General features: G+C 46.5%; 1 protein-coding gene across 18 annotated transcripts in view; it reads right to left on the bottom strand.

Annotated features, from left to right (window-relative positions):
* LOC149972961 (nuclear respiratory factor 1) overlaps positions 1-15,898 on the bottom strand; it is a 32,998-nt gene that overhangs the window by 16,194 nt on the left and 906 nt on the right. For all 18 annotated transcript variants that reach the window (XR_016490122.1, XR_016490120.1, XR_016490121.1 and 15 more), the window contains exons 2-7: positions 14,843-15,079; positions 14,284-14,398; positions 13,668-13,794; positions 9,614-9,754; positions 2,676-2,834; positions 258-461 (exon numbers count right to left, since the gene is read on the bottom strand). Coding sequence is in view for 14 of the 18 variants with exons in the window: in XM_090213614.1 (XP_090069740.1) it covers positions 258-461; positions 2,676-2,834; positions 9,614-9,754; positions 13,668-13,794; positions 14,284-14,398; positions 14,843-15,053 (957 nt within the window). In the remaining 4 variants the exon portion in view is untranslated. The remainder of the gene's footprint in view (positions 1-257; positions 462-2,675; positions 2,835-9,613; positions 9,755-13,667; positions 13,795-14,283; positions 14,399-14,842; positions 15,080-15,898) is intronic.

Raw genomic sequence — 15,898 nt, forward strand, 5'->3', positions numbered from 1 at the left:
GGGATTTCTGAAAAACCTGGGAACTTTGCGAACATTCACGGAATGTTGGGACCCTAATCTTGACTCTGTGTTTAGGTGACCTCTGATCTGTGGAGTAGGGTTAAGTTGCCCCTAGACGCTGATCTTGGGTCAGTTTAGCATTTCCCCACTAAAAAATAAGCTGATCTTAGATCTGTTCCGAGGGGAAACTTTACCCCGGAGCTTGACCAAATATTGGTTAAGGTAGATCCTAGATCTGTACCTATGGGAAACCTGACCTGTATGAGGGAGACGGTGCCGTCGGGGTTGCTGATGGTCTGCACCACGGTCTGTGAGGGCACCAGGTGGGTGATGCTGTGGGTGGCTGTCGTCATGGCCGTGTGCTGTGGCACCTGGTCCTCAAAGGCGTACAGCAGGTCCTCGCGTCCATGCTGCTTGTAGCAGTTCTTCACGATGGTCCGCAGCGCCTGCGTCCACGACACCTAGCAAGGGGCGCCACAACAAAAGGAGATGTTATACAAGGGGACTGGTAGATTAGGTTTCAAGAGTACAGGAAACACAAACCAGACAGAATTACGATACGTTTCACTGTAGTTTAACTTTACTAATTGATATAGTGGAGTGAAACGAAGCTGAATTCAGTCTGGGCTTTAGTTGCAATACTTAAGTAATTTCCTTGCAATGATATTCTGATGGTATACTTTTTTGTATATTGTTGTCTTTTATGTAAAAAAGTAACTCACGAAACAAAATGTACATTTGTATTCATTGATACCTATGCTTCATAACTAAACATATTTTAAACAGTAAAGAAGTCATTTCCACATAACTTCTAGTTGGATCGTCCCTGGTAGAACTCTGTCCCATGTTATTATAGTTGGATTGTCCCTGGTAGAACTCTGTCCCACCAAGTTATTATAGCTGGATTGTCCCTGGTAGAACTCTGTCCCACCAAGTTATTATAGCTGGATCGTCCCTGGTAGAACTCTGTCCCACCAAGTTATTATAGTTGGATTGTCCCTGGTAGAACTCTGTCCCACCAAGTTATTATAGCTGGATCGTCCCTGGTAGAACTCTGTCCCACCAAGTTATTATAGTTGGATTGTCCCTGGTAGAACTCTGTCCCACCAAGTTATTATAGTTGGATTGTCCCTGGTAGAACTCTGTCCCACCAAGTTATTATAGTTGGATTGTCCCTGGTAGAACTCTGTCCCACCAAGTTATTATAGTTGGATTGTCCCTGGTAGAACTCTGTCCCACCAAGTTATTATAGTTGGATTGTCCCTGGTAGAACTCTGTCCCACCAAGTTATTATAATTGGATTGTCCCTGGTAGAACTCTGTCCCACCAAGTTATTATAGTTGAATTGTCCCTGGTAGAACTCTGTCCCACCAAGTTATTATAGTTGGATTGTCCCTGGTAGAACTCTGTCCCACCAAGTTATTATAGTTGGATTGTCCCTGGTAGAACTCTGTCCCACCAAGTTATTATAGTTGGATTGTCCCTGGTAGAACTCTGTCCCACCAAGTTATTATAGTTGGATTGTCCCTGGTAGAACTCTGTCCCACCAAGTTATTATAGTTGGATTGTCCCTGGTAGAACTCTGTCCCACCAAGTTATTATAGTTGGATTGTCCCTGGTAGAACTCTGTCCCACCAAGTTATTATAGTTGGATTGTCCCTGGTAGAACTCTGTCCCACCAAGTTATTATAGTTGGATTGTCCCTGGTAGAACTCTGTCCCACCAAGTTATTATAATTGGATTGTCCCTGGTAGAACTCTGTCCCACCAAGTTATTATAGTTGGATTGTCCCTGGTAGAACTCTGTCCCACCAAGTTATTATAGTTGGATTGTCCCTGGTAGAACTCTGTCCCACCAAGTTATTATAGTTGGATTGTCCCTGGTAGAACTCTGTCCCACCAAGTTATTATAGTTGGATTGTCCCTGGTAGAACTCTGTCCCACCAAGTTATTATAGTTGGATTGTCCCTGGTAGAACTCTGTCCCACCAAGTTATTATAGTTGGATTGTCCCTGGTAGAACTCTGTCCCACCAAGTTATTATAGTTGGATTGTCCCTGGTAGAACTCTGTCCCACCAAGTTATTATAGTTGGATTGTCCCTGGTAGAACTCTGTCCCACCAAGTTATTATAGTTGGATTGTCCCTGGTAGAACTCTGTCCCACCAAGTTATTATAGTTGGATTGTCCCTGGTAGAACTCTGTCCCACCAAGTTATTATAGTTGGATTGTCCCTGGTAGAACTCTGTCCCACCAAGTTATTATAGTTGGATTGTCCCTGGTAGAACTCTGTCCCACCAAGTTAGTATTGTTGGATTGTCCCTGGTAGAACTCTGTCCCACCAAGTTATTATTCTCTAACCGTCTCCACTCAAAGACCCTTTAACCTCCACAACGTCCTACCTCTCTATCATATTCAACATTGTAATGACACCAGGGAGTCAATCCTACTACCTCTCTACCATATTCAACATTGTAATGATACCAGGGAGGCAATCCTCCTACCTCTCTACCATATTCAACATTGTAATGATACCAGGGAGGCAATCCTCCTACCTCTCTACCATATTCAACATTGTAATGATACCAGGGAGTCAATCCTCCTACCTCTCTACCATATTCAACATTGTAATGATACCAGGGAGTCAATTCACAGGGAAAGTGTGTTTTCAACCTCACCCTCTGTTTCTGTTCCTCAGTGCGCACGTCACTGCGCACGTTGGCCCAGGGGATGTCCTCTGGCCACCAGATGGGCTTGCAGCTCTCCTTGCCCCAGCCAGGCTTGCCCCTGCCCGTCGAATACTTCAACATCTCTGGGATGAACGCTCGCAGCTGGGCCTGACCAGAGGAAACAAGATATGGGGGTGAGTGGTACACACACACGTGCCCTTGACTAGGGGGAGGAAAGAGGTACTGATTACCTACCTGCAGCTTGCTGAGGTGGACTGGGCCCAGAAATAAGATTTCTAAAAAGGAGACCACACTGCACTGAGGTCTATCTACAGGCCAGTCTATGACTGAGGCTCCAGTCTGCCTCCCTGACTGATGAACTAACACAATCTTGGCCTAATGGCTCTGAACTTGGGTGGCACTAGATGGAAGAAAACAGACTGAAACCTGGAGGGACCACCTGGACTGCGTTCTTTCGTTTTCCGCTGAAAAACATTTTACAACTTTTCTCTGTTGCCTGCCCAAATGAACAAACCCCTGTTCTGGGCAGAAAACCTGAACCGCCTCAATAGTTGACACTGTAGTCTCCATCAGCTGTACTATAACACATGACAACATCCAGATAAACACACCCATTTTGCGCTGGCCAGATTAACCTCAGTTCAATAACATGTTAACAGACTGCTGTAGACACCAGAGGAGATTCAGTGAGATTAACATGTTAACAGACTGCTATAGACACCAGAGGGGATTCAGTGAGATTAACATGTTAACAGACTGCTGTAGACACCAGAGGAGATTCAGTGAGATTAACATGTTAACAGACTGCTGTAGACACCAGAGGAGATTCAGTGAGATTAACATGTTAACAGACTGCTGTAGACACCAGAGGAGATTCAGTGAGATTAACATGTTAACAGACTGCTGTAGACACCAGAGGAGATTCAGTGAGATTAACATGTTAACAGACTGCTGTAGACACCAGAGGAGATTCAGTGAGATTAACATGTTAACAGACTGCTGTAGACACCAGAGGAGATTCAGTGAGATTAACATGTTAACAGACTGCTGTAGACACCAGAGGAGATTCAGTGAGATTAACATGTTAACAGACTGCTGTAGACACCAGAGGAGATTCAGTGAGATTAACATGTTAACAGACTGCTGTAGACACCAGAGGAGATTCAGTGAGATTAACATGTTAACAGACTGCTGTAGACACCAGAGGAGATTCAGTGAGATTAACATGTTAACAGACTGCTGTAGACACCAGAGGAGATTCAGTGGTAGTTTTAAACCAGTGATGTTTCATTCATTCTCCCTACTGTTTAAGTGGTGTGCTGTACTCTGTACTGTACGCTGAACAGTTAGGATTGAAGACTAACCACAATGAAGCCTGATTGCTTGGACTCATCCAAACTATTGCATAAGAGGCCTCATTTATTTATTCTGATTTTCCCCCTCTGCCTGGGAGACGAAGGGGGTGGAACACACACACCCCCGCGCACCTTACCAGTCCCCTGTGCGTGTGGTGTGTGTGTGTGTCTTACCCAGCTGGAGTGGGTTTCGTCCCCATGTCCTCAGTGTCCCTGGTAATACTGGGGCCGGGGTAGGGATGGGACCACTGCAGCATCTACCCACATTGACATCACTGAGTAAATTTGGCTAAAAATAGAATCACCACACAGCTATCCAGTTTGCTCTGTGTTCTGAGAGAGTAGACAAAATGGCGGTGCCTTGACTGGCTCTGGATAGTCTGAAACATGGATGGGTAACCTCTGGTGATAACATATCATACTATAAATTGTTTTTGAGAAAGCCATTCTGACCCGTCTTCGTCTCCGTCCTGCTGTAGTTGCAGCCAGTGAATTAGCGTTTGGAGAAACCCTCTCGAAAAATAACAGAAACACACATTTGTCAGAGTTTATAAAATGGAGACCGACAAAGACTAGTTTACTAATGTAGCAGGTAGCAACAGCTATAGTAAGCTCCTCAGCGCCTCTGTTTCTCCACCTGTAGCTGGTGAGGGGGGGGATTGGGGGACAGATGGCCTAATTACAGTGACTGTGTTGCGTTAACCCCCCTCCCTTTAGTCTAATCCGGCAGGCTATCAGCCAATCAACAGCCAGCCACTCCAAACCCAAAGAGCTGTAATTATGGGCTGGCTCACCCTGGCTGGTCTCTTGACTCACCTGCTGCTCCTAGGCTCTTCATACCACCAGCCACCAGGGCCCTCTCGTGAACTCCCCAAACCCAGCCATATGAGCCTCTCCAGGGATAGTCAGGCTGACTCCCCTTCCCTGGTTGTCACTCAATCCCTATCCATCTTACCACCTCTTATTTGAGCCTTTCTCCTTGCACAACCATGTCTTCCACTCCACTACTATATTGAACCTTTACATGTATACAGGTTTGTCTCATTGAGATCATCTCTTTTGAAAGAAACACCTATTCAGCAGAGTAGAAGTCGACAGACTGCATCTCCACAAAACGCACACTCTCCCGTCACTCTGGCCCCAGCCAGTTGAGTGTCCTGGGATACTGCTTTGACCTGGCTCTCCAGGTGCTCCAGACCCCCCCCCCCCCCCAGTGCAAAACCTGGACACATACAAATCTGCTGGCTAGACAATCTGGACCCTCTCTAAAATTATCCGCCGCCATTGTTGCAACCCCTATTACCAGTCTGTTCAACCTCAATCTCTCTTTCGTATCATCCGAGATCCGTAAAGATCGGAAAGCTGCCGCTGTCATCCCCCTCTTTAAAAGGGGGTGACACTCTAGACCCAAACTGTTACAGACCTATATCCATCCTGCCCTGCCTTTCTAAAGTCTTCGAAAGCCAAGTTAATAAACAGATAACTGACCATTTCGAATCCCAACGTACCTTCGCTGTGCAATCTGGTTTCCAAGGTACTAAACGATATCATAACCGCCATCGATAAAAGACAGTACTGTGCAGCAGTCTTCATCAACCTGGCCAAGGCCTTCGACTCTGTCAATGACAGTATTCTTATTGGTAGACTCAACAGCCTTGGTTTCTCAAATGACTGCCTTGCCTGGTTCACCAACTACTTCTCAGACAGAGTTCAGTGTGCTAAATCGGGGGGGGGGGGGGGGGGGCCTGTAGTCCAGGCCGACTCTTTTCTCTGTATATATCAACGATGTCGCTCTTGCTGCAGGTGATTCCCTGATCCACCTCTACGCAGACGACACCATTCTGTATACATCTGGCCCTTCTTTGGACACTGTGTTAACAAACCTCTAAACGAGTTTCAATGCCATACAACACTCTTTCCGTGGCCTCCAACTGCTCTTAAACGCTAGTAAAACCAAATGTATGCTTTTCAACCGTTTGCTGCCCGTACCCTCCCGCCCGCCCGACTAGCATCACTACTCTGGACGGTTCTGAATATGTGGAACTCTACAAATACCTAGGTGTTTGGCTAGTCTGTAAACTCTCCTTCCAGACTCATATTAAACATCGACAATACAAAATTAAATCTAGAATCGGCTTCCTATTTCGCAACAAAGCCTCCTTCACTCACGCCGCCAAACATACCCTCGCAAATCTGACTATCCTACCGATCCTCAACTTCGGCGATGTAATTTACAAAATAGCCTCCAACACTCTACTCGGCAAACTGGATGCAGTCTATCACAGTGCCATCCGTTTTGTCACCAAAGCCCCAAATACCACCCACCACTGTGACCTGTATGCTCTAGTAGGCTGGCCCTCGCTACATATTCGTCACCAAACCCACTGGTTCCAGGTCATCTATAAGTCTTTGCTAGGTAAAGCTCCGCCTTATCTCAGCTCACTGGTCACCATAACACCCACGCGTAGCACGCGCTCCAGCAGGTATATCTCACTGGTCATCCCCAAAGCCAACAGCCTTTTTCCATCTATGTAACATTGCAAAAATCAGAAACGTTGTCCAAAAATTATGCAGAAAAATTAATCCATGCTTTTGTCACTTCTAGGTTAGACTACTGCAATGCTCTACTTTCTGGCTACCCGGATAAAGCACTAAATAAACTTCAGTTAATGCTAAATACGGGTGCTACAATCCTGACTAGAACCAAAAGATTGGATCATATTACTCCAGTGCTAGCCTCTCTACACTGGCTTCCTGTTAAGGCAAGGGCTGATTTTAAGGTTTACTGCTAACCTACAAAGCATTACATGGGCTTGCTGCTACCTATCTCTCCGATTTGGTCCTGCCGTACATACCTACACGTAAGCTACGGTCACAAGACGCAGGCCTCCTGATTGTCCCTACAATTTCTAAGCAAACAGCTGGAGGCAGGGCTTTCTCCTACAGAGCTCCATTTTTATGGAATGGTCTGCCTACCCATGTCAGAGACGCAAACTCTGTCTCAAACTTAAAGTCTTTACTGAAGACTCATCTCTTCAGTGGGTCACATGATTGAGTGTAGTCTGGCCCAGGAGTGTGAAGGTGAACGGCAAGGCTCTGGAGCAACGAACCACCCTTGCTGTCTCTGCCTGGCCGGTTCCCCTCTTTCCACTGGGATTCTCTGCCTCTAACCCTATTACAGGGGCTGAGTCACTGGCTTACTGGTGCTCTTTCATGCCGTCCCTAGGAGGGGTGCGTCACTTGAGTGGGTTGAGTCACTGATGTGATCTTCCTGTCTGGGTTGGCGCCCCCCCTTGAGTTGTGCCGTGGCGGAGATCTTTGTGGGCTATACTTGGCCTTGTCTCAGGATGGTAAGTTGGTGGTTGAAGATATCCCTCTAGTGGTGTGGGGGCTGTACTTTGGCAAAGTGGATGGGGTTATATCCTTCCTGTTTGGCCCTGTCCGGGGGTGTCATCGGATGGGGCCATAGTGTCTCCTGACCCCTCCTGTCTCAGCCTCCAGTATTTATGCTGCAGTAGTTTATGTGTCGAGGGGCTAGGGTCAGTTTGTTATATCTGGAGTACTTCTCCTGTCTTATCCGGTCTCCTCTGGGGCAGTATGCTCTCTCTAATTCTCTCTTTCTTTCTCTCTGAGGACCTGAGCCCTAGGACCATGCCTCAGGACTACCTGGCATGATGACTCCTTGCTGTCCCCAGTCCACCTGGCCATGCTGCTGCTCCAGTTTCAACTGTTCTGCCTGCGGCTATGGAATCCTGACCTGTTCACCGGACGTGCTGCCCTTTCCCAGACCTATTATTTGACAATGCTGGTCATTTATGAACATTTGAACATCTTGGCCATGTTCTGTTATAATCTCCACCCGGCACAGCCAGAAGAGGACTGGCCACCCCTCATAGCCTGGTTCCTCTCTAGGTTTCTTCCTAGGGAGTTTTTCCTAGCCAACGTGCTTCAACACCTGCATTGCTTGCTGTTTGGGGTTTTAGGCTGGGTTTCTGTACAGCATTTTGAGATATCAGCTGATGTACGAAGGGATATATATACATTTGATTTGAACACCTCCTTTGGCCGACCATTCCCCTGCTGCCAATGACTGGAACGAATCGCAAAAATTGTAGACTGATACTTCCCTCACTAACTTTAAACATCAGCTAACCGATTGCTGCAGCTGTACATAGCCCATCTGTAATTAGCCCATCCAATCTACCTACCTCATCCCACATATTGTTATTATTTACTTTTCTGCTCTTTTGCACACCAGTATTTCTACTTGCGCATCATCATCTGCACATCTATCACTCCAGTGTTAATTTGCTAAATTGTAATTACTTCGCTACTATGGCCTATTTATTGCCTTACCTCCTCACGCCATATGCACACACTGTATAGACTATTTTCCTCCCATTTTTTCTCTCCATTGTGTTATTGACTGTACGCTTGTTAATTCCATGTGTAACTGTGTTGTTTGTGTCGCACTGCTTTGCTTTATCTTGGCCAGGTCGCAGTTGTAAATGATAACTTGTTCTCAACTGGCCTACCTGGTTAAATAAAGGTGTTCTCAACTGGCCTACCTGGTTAAATAAAGGTGAAATAAAATAATAAAACCACCTTCGGTAACCCCATTGCCAACCAGCTTTGGCAGAGTGAAGTAAGGCAACAGATCCTCCTCCCCTCAACTCAACTCAACTCAACTCAAAAAACACAAAAAAACAACAGCCATAGAGATTCTTCCTGGTTCTATCACGCCTGCCCCAGAGGAGACAGGATTGGCCGCTCCTCTCCCTGTGGGCCCTGTGATTGGCTGTTTCTATCCCTGAGGGCTCAGTGATTGGCTGCCTCTGTCCCCTCGCCCTGGGGTAGTGTCTCTGAGGGCGATGCATGGTACCAAGTCTCTGATGATGACGATCCAATGACTGTGTCAGCAGTGAAGTAAACAAGCTAGCGCCACTTGGGATGATGACTACTCTGTGAGCCATCTCTGGGCTGTGTTCATTAGGGCACAGCGAAGCAAAACACTTTGGAAAGGAAAAACAAAAATGAGTGCCTCTTACTTTTTGGATAAGTTCAGATAGCACCTCCCTGTTTCAGTCCGCTTCGTGCCTACAGATCAGGACTCTGAATGTTGTGTCCTGGTCCACACTACTTTCTCTCACATACTGGACTGGCACCACACCCTGATAGCCAAATGGAGGATATCTGCCTCTTAAAATGGGCATATCGGAAAGCCTTGTTTGGCTCATTGTGGATTCCAAATCTGTCTCATGAAAACATTAGATTACAAACTAGAATCAAATAGGATCTATAGTTCTAACGAGCAACTCATGCTGGAGAAACTAGTGGCAACTATCATCATGAGAACAGGTGAAAACCTTGACAAAATTGACCTAAAAGGGGCATTTGACCTTGAAGCATGTCATTTTCTAGCGTAGCCAAGCATGAAACCATAGTCTGAGCAGTGAGGGATTTATAACCAACTGGCTCCATCTGCTGGCCAGACGAGGGTTCTCATCTCACCCATAAACATGAATAAATATAGCTGTGTGTGTCAAGTGTATCATCTCTCTATGGGCTCACCTGTGTCATCTTGTCCACAGAGACGGGGATGCCGTCAATGGTGAGGGGGGGCAGCTCGGAGGTTAGTTCCCCCCCGGGGGGTGCGTGCTCGGCCAGGGCGTTCTCCAGGTCCTCCAGGATCATGCCCTTGTACTTCCTCACCTGCAGGGAGAAGGAGGAGGGGTAGGAAAAACATGGGTTAGTGGACGACCCATAGTAGGGGGCAAAGGTCAAGGGAAGGTTATCCCTAACCTTGTAAAAGCAGTCTGAGAACCAAACGTTGTGACATAGTGAAAATTGCAGGCTAGGGCTGGGCGATATGGCCAAAACCTCATATCCTGACATAGGTCAATTCATATCCCGATAACGATACATATCACGATATAGCACATTTTCTGTCAATTCAATGAATAAATAGTTTATATAAAATGACCACACGTAAAGGCCCATTTCTTATTACATTTTGAATTAAACTCAACCAATAAAGGTACTTACTCATATTTGATTATTTAGTACCTTTGCGCAAATTTTCAATTAAGCATGAAACAAAATAAAATATTAATGTTTAAAAACAACAACAAAAAAGGTAAATAGAAAACACTTCAACTATAGTTGCAAACAAAATAAATACAGGCCTAAAATATAGGCAGTCATTGAAAATAAGAATTTGTTCCCAACTGACTTGCAGGCTTTTTAAATAAAAGTTATAAATAAATTAAATAAAAAAACATATTAATTTGCATTTGGTACCTTGGGTCAAAACTCACAAAACCCCTGTTTCTCGAACGTGTAAATTGGGGCCATGTCTTTGCAGATGTAAGTTGTAACGGCAGCTGTTATCTCCTTCCATCTTCGTGATTCTTTGCCATATGCTGTGCCGCGGGCAAAAGCCTCTTGTAACGTCTGAGTCAGGGGTTTGTTTTGAGCACTAGACTGTACTTTTTGGGGTCTCATCCGTAGACTCTCTCCGTACCGTTTCACATGATTCTTGCGTAGTTGGTAAGAGAGGTTAGTGGTGTTTGAGCCTGTTGTTGGGACTGGCCTGTTTCACATGATTCTTGCGTAGGTGGTAATAGAGGTTAGGGGTGTTTGAGCCTGTTGTCAGGACTGGCCTGTTTCACATGATTCTTGTGTAGGTGGTAAGAGAGGTTAGTGATGTTTGAGCCTGTTGTTGGGACTGGCCTGTTTCACATGATTCTTGCGTAGGTGGTAATAGAGGTTACTGATGTTTGAGCCTGTTGTTGGGACTGGCCTGTTTCACATGATTCTTGCGTAGGTGGTAAAAGAGGTTACTGATGTTTGAGCCTGTTGTTGGGACTGGCCTGTTTCACATGATTCTTGCGTAGGTGGTAAGAGAGGTTAGTGATGTTTGAGCCTGTTGTTGGGACTGGCCTGTTTCACATGATTCTTGCGTAGGTGGTAAAAGAGGTTACTGATGTTTGAGCCTGTTGTTGGGACTGGCCTGTTTCACATGATTCTTGCGTAGGTGGTAATAGAGGTTAGTGGTGTTTGAGCCTGTTGTTGGGACTGGCCTGTTTCACATGATTCTTGCGTAGGTGGTAAAAGAGGTTAGTGGTGTTTGAGCCTGTTGTTGGGACTGGCCTGTTTCACATGATTCTTGCGTAGGTGGTAATAGAGGTTAGTGGTGTTTGAGCCTGTTGTTGGGACTGGCCTGTTTCACATGATTCTTGCGTAGGTGGTAAAAGAGGTTAGTGGTGTTTGAGCCTGTTGTTGGGACTGGCCTGTTTCACATGATTCTTGCGTAGGTGGTAAAAGAGGTTAGTGGTGTTTGAGCCTGTTGTTGGGACTGGCCTGTTTCACATGATTCTTGCGTAGGTGGTAAAAGAGGTTAGTGGTGTTTGAGCCTGTTGTTGGGACTGGCCTGTTTCACATGATTCTTGCGTAGGTGGTAATAGAGGTTAGTGGTGTTTGAGCCTGTTGTTGGGACTGGCCTGTTTCACATGATTCTTGCGTAGGTGGTAAAAGAGGTTAGTGGTGTTTGAGCCTGTTGTCAGAACTCTGACCTGCGACACGTCTCTATGACGGTTTTCTGGTCCGTGTCAGACTTGTCATACCCAAACCACATCCATGTGACAGAAGTAGCCCCTCTTTTAGGTACGAGCTCCTTGTCTCCGTGCTCTGGGCCACGTTCATTCTCCTCCATGTTTGTTTGTGTTGCAAATTTCCTTCTGCAAAGCGTCATCCAATTGATGAAAAATATTGCCGTAAAGAGTGTGATTAGGCACAAATCTCAGATCAGAAGACAAACCCCTTAAATACTAACCTTAACCACTAGGAAGAAAAAATGTTTGGGGGTAAATATCTGTCGACACTGATATTTCCTTCTTTTCCTTGAGGTAAGGAAAGGAAAAGCCCTCGTCGAGTGAAGACGATGTTTCAGTCTACTGCTTTCACCAATCACAGATCAGCGTTTACTTCAACCAATGAAGGACAGAAGAGCGGATGCACTGAGAAAAGTTGAACTGGACCATTGACTTAACCCCAATGTAAGGCAGGAACAGTGAACACAAACTCCTTATATGAAACACTAACTTCTTTTCTTCTGTGTTACAGATTCAGCCAAACATTATGAGGCGGCAACACATCCTCCGTCTGTGTGGGAGACGTGTGGCAGACACGCGTCTGTGTGGGAGACGTGTGGCAGACACGCGTCTGTGTGGGAGACGTGTGGCAGACACGCGTCTGTGTGGGAGACGTGTGGCAGACACGCGTCTGTGTGGGAGACGTGTGGCAGACACGCGTCTGTGTGGGAGACGTGTGGCAGACACGCGTCTGTGTGGGAGACGTGTGGCAGACACGCGTCTGTGTGGGAGACGTGTGGCAGACACGCGTCTGTGTGGGAGACGTGTGGCAGACACGCGTCTGTGTGGGAGACGTGTGGCAGACACGCGTCTGTGTGGGAGACGTGTGGCAGACACGCGTCTGTGTGGGAGACGTGTGACAGACACGTGTCTGTGTGGGAGACGTGTGACAGACATGTGTCTGTGTGGGAGACGTGTGACAGACATGTGTCTGTGTGGGAGACGTGTGACAGACATGTGTCTGTGTGACAGACGTGTGGTAGACATGTGTCTGTGTGACAGACGTGTGGTAGACATGTGTCTGTGTGACAGACGTGTGACAGACGTGTGGTAGACATGTGTCTGTGTGACAGACGTGTGGTAGACATGTGTCCGTGTGACAGACGTGTGGTAGACATGTGTCCGTGTGACAGACGTGTGGTAGACATGTGTCTGTGTGACAGACGTGTGGTAGACATGTGTCTGTGTGACAGACGTGTGGTAGACATGTGTCTGTGTGGGAGACGTGTGACAGACGTGTGGTAGACATGTGTCCGTGTGAGAGACGTGTGACAGACACGTGTCTGTGTGGGAGACGTGTGGTAGACATGTGTCTGTGTGACAGACGTGTGGTAGACATGTGTCTGTGTGACAGACGTGTGGTAGACATGTGTCTGTGTGACAGACGTGTGGTAGACATGTGTCTGTGTGACAGACGTGTGACAGACGTGTGGTAGACATGTGTCTGTGTGACAGACGTGTGGTAGACATGTGTCTGTGTGACAGACGTGTGGTAGACATGTGTCTGTGTGGGAGACGTGTGACAGACGTGTGGTAGACATGTGTCCGTGTGACAGACGTGTGGTAGACATGTGTCCGTGTGACAGACGTGTGGTAGACATGTGTCTGTGTGACAGACGTGTGGTAGACATGTGTCTGTGTGACAGACGTGTGGTAGACATGTGTCTGTGTGACAGACGTGTGGTAGACATGTGTCTGTGTGACAGACGTGTGGTAGACATGTGTCTGTGTGACAGACGTGTGGTAGACATGTGTCTGTGTGACAGACGTGTGGTAGACATGTGTCTGTGTGACAGACGTGTGGTAGACATGTGTCTGTGTGACAGACGTGTGGTAGACATGTGTCTGTGTGACAGACGTGTGGTAGACATGTGTCTGTGTGACAGACGTGTGGTAGACATGTGTCTGTGTGACAGACGTGTGGTAGACATGTGTCTGTGTGACAGACGTGTGGTAGACATGTTTCCACTCACCACATTCTCCAACGGCGCAGCACCAAACACCTTGAACAAAGCGTTGGGTTTGGAGGGAGAGATGCACAGAACTATGGCCTGTTGGCCAACTCTGGTGGTGTACTCATCCAGGGTGGCTCGCAGTTTCCTACAGACACAAAAACACCAGGAAAATAACTCAAACGTGCTCTTTCTAGTCACAGGGACTATAAAACACAAATAGCCGTGATAAATGACTGTCATTCCATACTTCGATTAAAATAAAGTACCCCCTTTCAGAAAAAACTAAATAATGACAAATAAAACTAAATAAAGTGGGATACTAGTAGGATACTGTTCAGAATGACAAGAGAAAGAGAGGCAGGAAAACAGTGCCCTAGGTGAGTTCTGGAAGATTTTGGGGTCATAGACAGTTTTTATTTTACCTTTATTTAACTAGGCAAGTCAGTTAAGAACAAATTCTTATTTTCAATGACGGCCTAGGAACTGTTGGGGAACGTTCTGCCCCTGAACTGCCTGTTCAGGGGCAGAACGACAGATTTTGACCTTGTCAGCTCGGGGATTTGAACTTGCAACCTTCAGGTTACTAGTCCAACACTCTAACCACTAGGCTACCCTGCCGCTCTGGGCCACTCACCTCAGAAGGCGTGTCTGTTGTCTCTTGCGGATGGACGGGTTGGACTCGAAGATGTGGGGCCTCTTGCGTTTCTTGCCTGTTGCTACAGCAGCAGCTGCAGCCATGCCTACTGGGCCTGTGAATAGAAATAAGACAGTTGACATGGAGCAGTTAGCATTAGTGGTCTGACAGCACCATCTGCTGGTCAGTTATGTACATTACAACCGATTTAGACCTGGGATACCAGGTGTGTCCTCAATTAATGATCAGGTAGAAGAGAAAACCAGCAGGCACCGGGTCAGAGTTGAGTACCCCTGGTGTAGATATACATGTTATGTATAGAGCTGGTTATGATTGCCTACTCTACATGACAGGCAACCATGTCTTTCTGTTTACCACAGCATTCTGTCATTTTCATAAGGCGTGACCCTGATACAAGGGCCCCATGACCTAGCTTTGGCAGAACAGATCCTGAATACAGTAACCTCTTCAAGACAGAGAACAAAGCGCTCATTTCACTCTGCTACTATACTGTCCTCCATCATGCCAAAGACCCCTCCTCTCATTGGCCAGGGCTCACCTGCAGCTGCCAGGTGCGCGGTCATCTCGTCATTGCCGGCCGAGTGAAGGATGTCTGAGTCATCATAGGCGTCGTCGTCAGGGGATGAGGGAGAGTCCTCGTCGGCGCTCAGCATGCTGTGATCGGTGTACGTGGCCACATGTACCTGCTGCACGGCGTGCTCCTCGATGGTGGTCATGTGTTCAGTCTGGTGAACGTTGTGGTCCTCCATGGCGTGGTGCTAGCCTCAAACACTAACTGAAGAGAGTAGAAAATAACTTATTCCATTCATTTTTGTTGGTGTCTCAGTATGTAACAACCTGACACCACACACACAACATGCTGGGACAGCCATAGAGAAGCGCTCCTGCCTCCTGGAGCAGAGTTGGGGTTTATGTGCTTTACGGCAATAGTTAGCACATGGGATATTGATGCAAGTAACCCAGAGACACACGTGTCATTCAGGGGTGTGTATAGGCCTACACCCACTTCTACAGTGATACTATCCCAGAAGTATGTTAACAGGGCTCAATGAAATAAAGCTTGTTATGTCAAGGGGCTATATATGAAAATGTGTACTAACTAAATTTGTGATACATGACATAACTAATGATAATAGTAATATTAGTAGTAATATTGTCAGTGTAGATACATTGATGCAGTGCGTCTGTAGTTATGTTCAATAAATGGCTGAGGTTGACTATATTCCAAATATGTTCATTCAAAAGGCATGTATTACTTTACAACTCAAAAGGCTAATCGAGTATTGCACTGGGTGACCAATTAATGATAGATTTGGGGGTGGGAGGAGACAGGAAATGTAAAGTTTGAATGGCTTGCATGATGCATCTTTATAAACTGTTATATAGCCCTACTATGAATTACTTGAGGGGAGAGAGGATACACCTAGACAGTAAGACAGACAGGGGCAGGAATGGGCTGGCTAGCCAACCAGTTAGTCTTGACAAATTATCAATTGAGCTTGTCTAGCTAACAGTAACTCAAAATTAGGTTGCACTGATAAGCATTCTCGGTCTCTGCTATTAAATACTCGCGAAAGATGAGACGAATGCGAGC

The sequence above is a fragment of the Oncorhynchus mykiss genome, chromosome 21 (assembly GCF_057628025.1).
Source record: "Oncorhynchus mykiss isolate SJ-2025 chromosome 21, ASM5762802v1, whole genome shotgun sequence".
Taxonomy (NCBI): domain Eukaryota; kingdom Metazoa; phylum Chordata; class Actinopteri; order Salmoniformes; family Salmonidae; genus Oncorhynchus; species Oncorhynchus mykiss.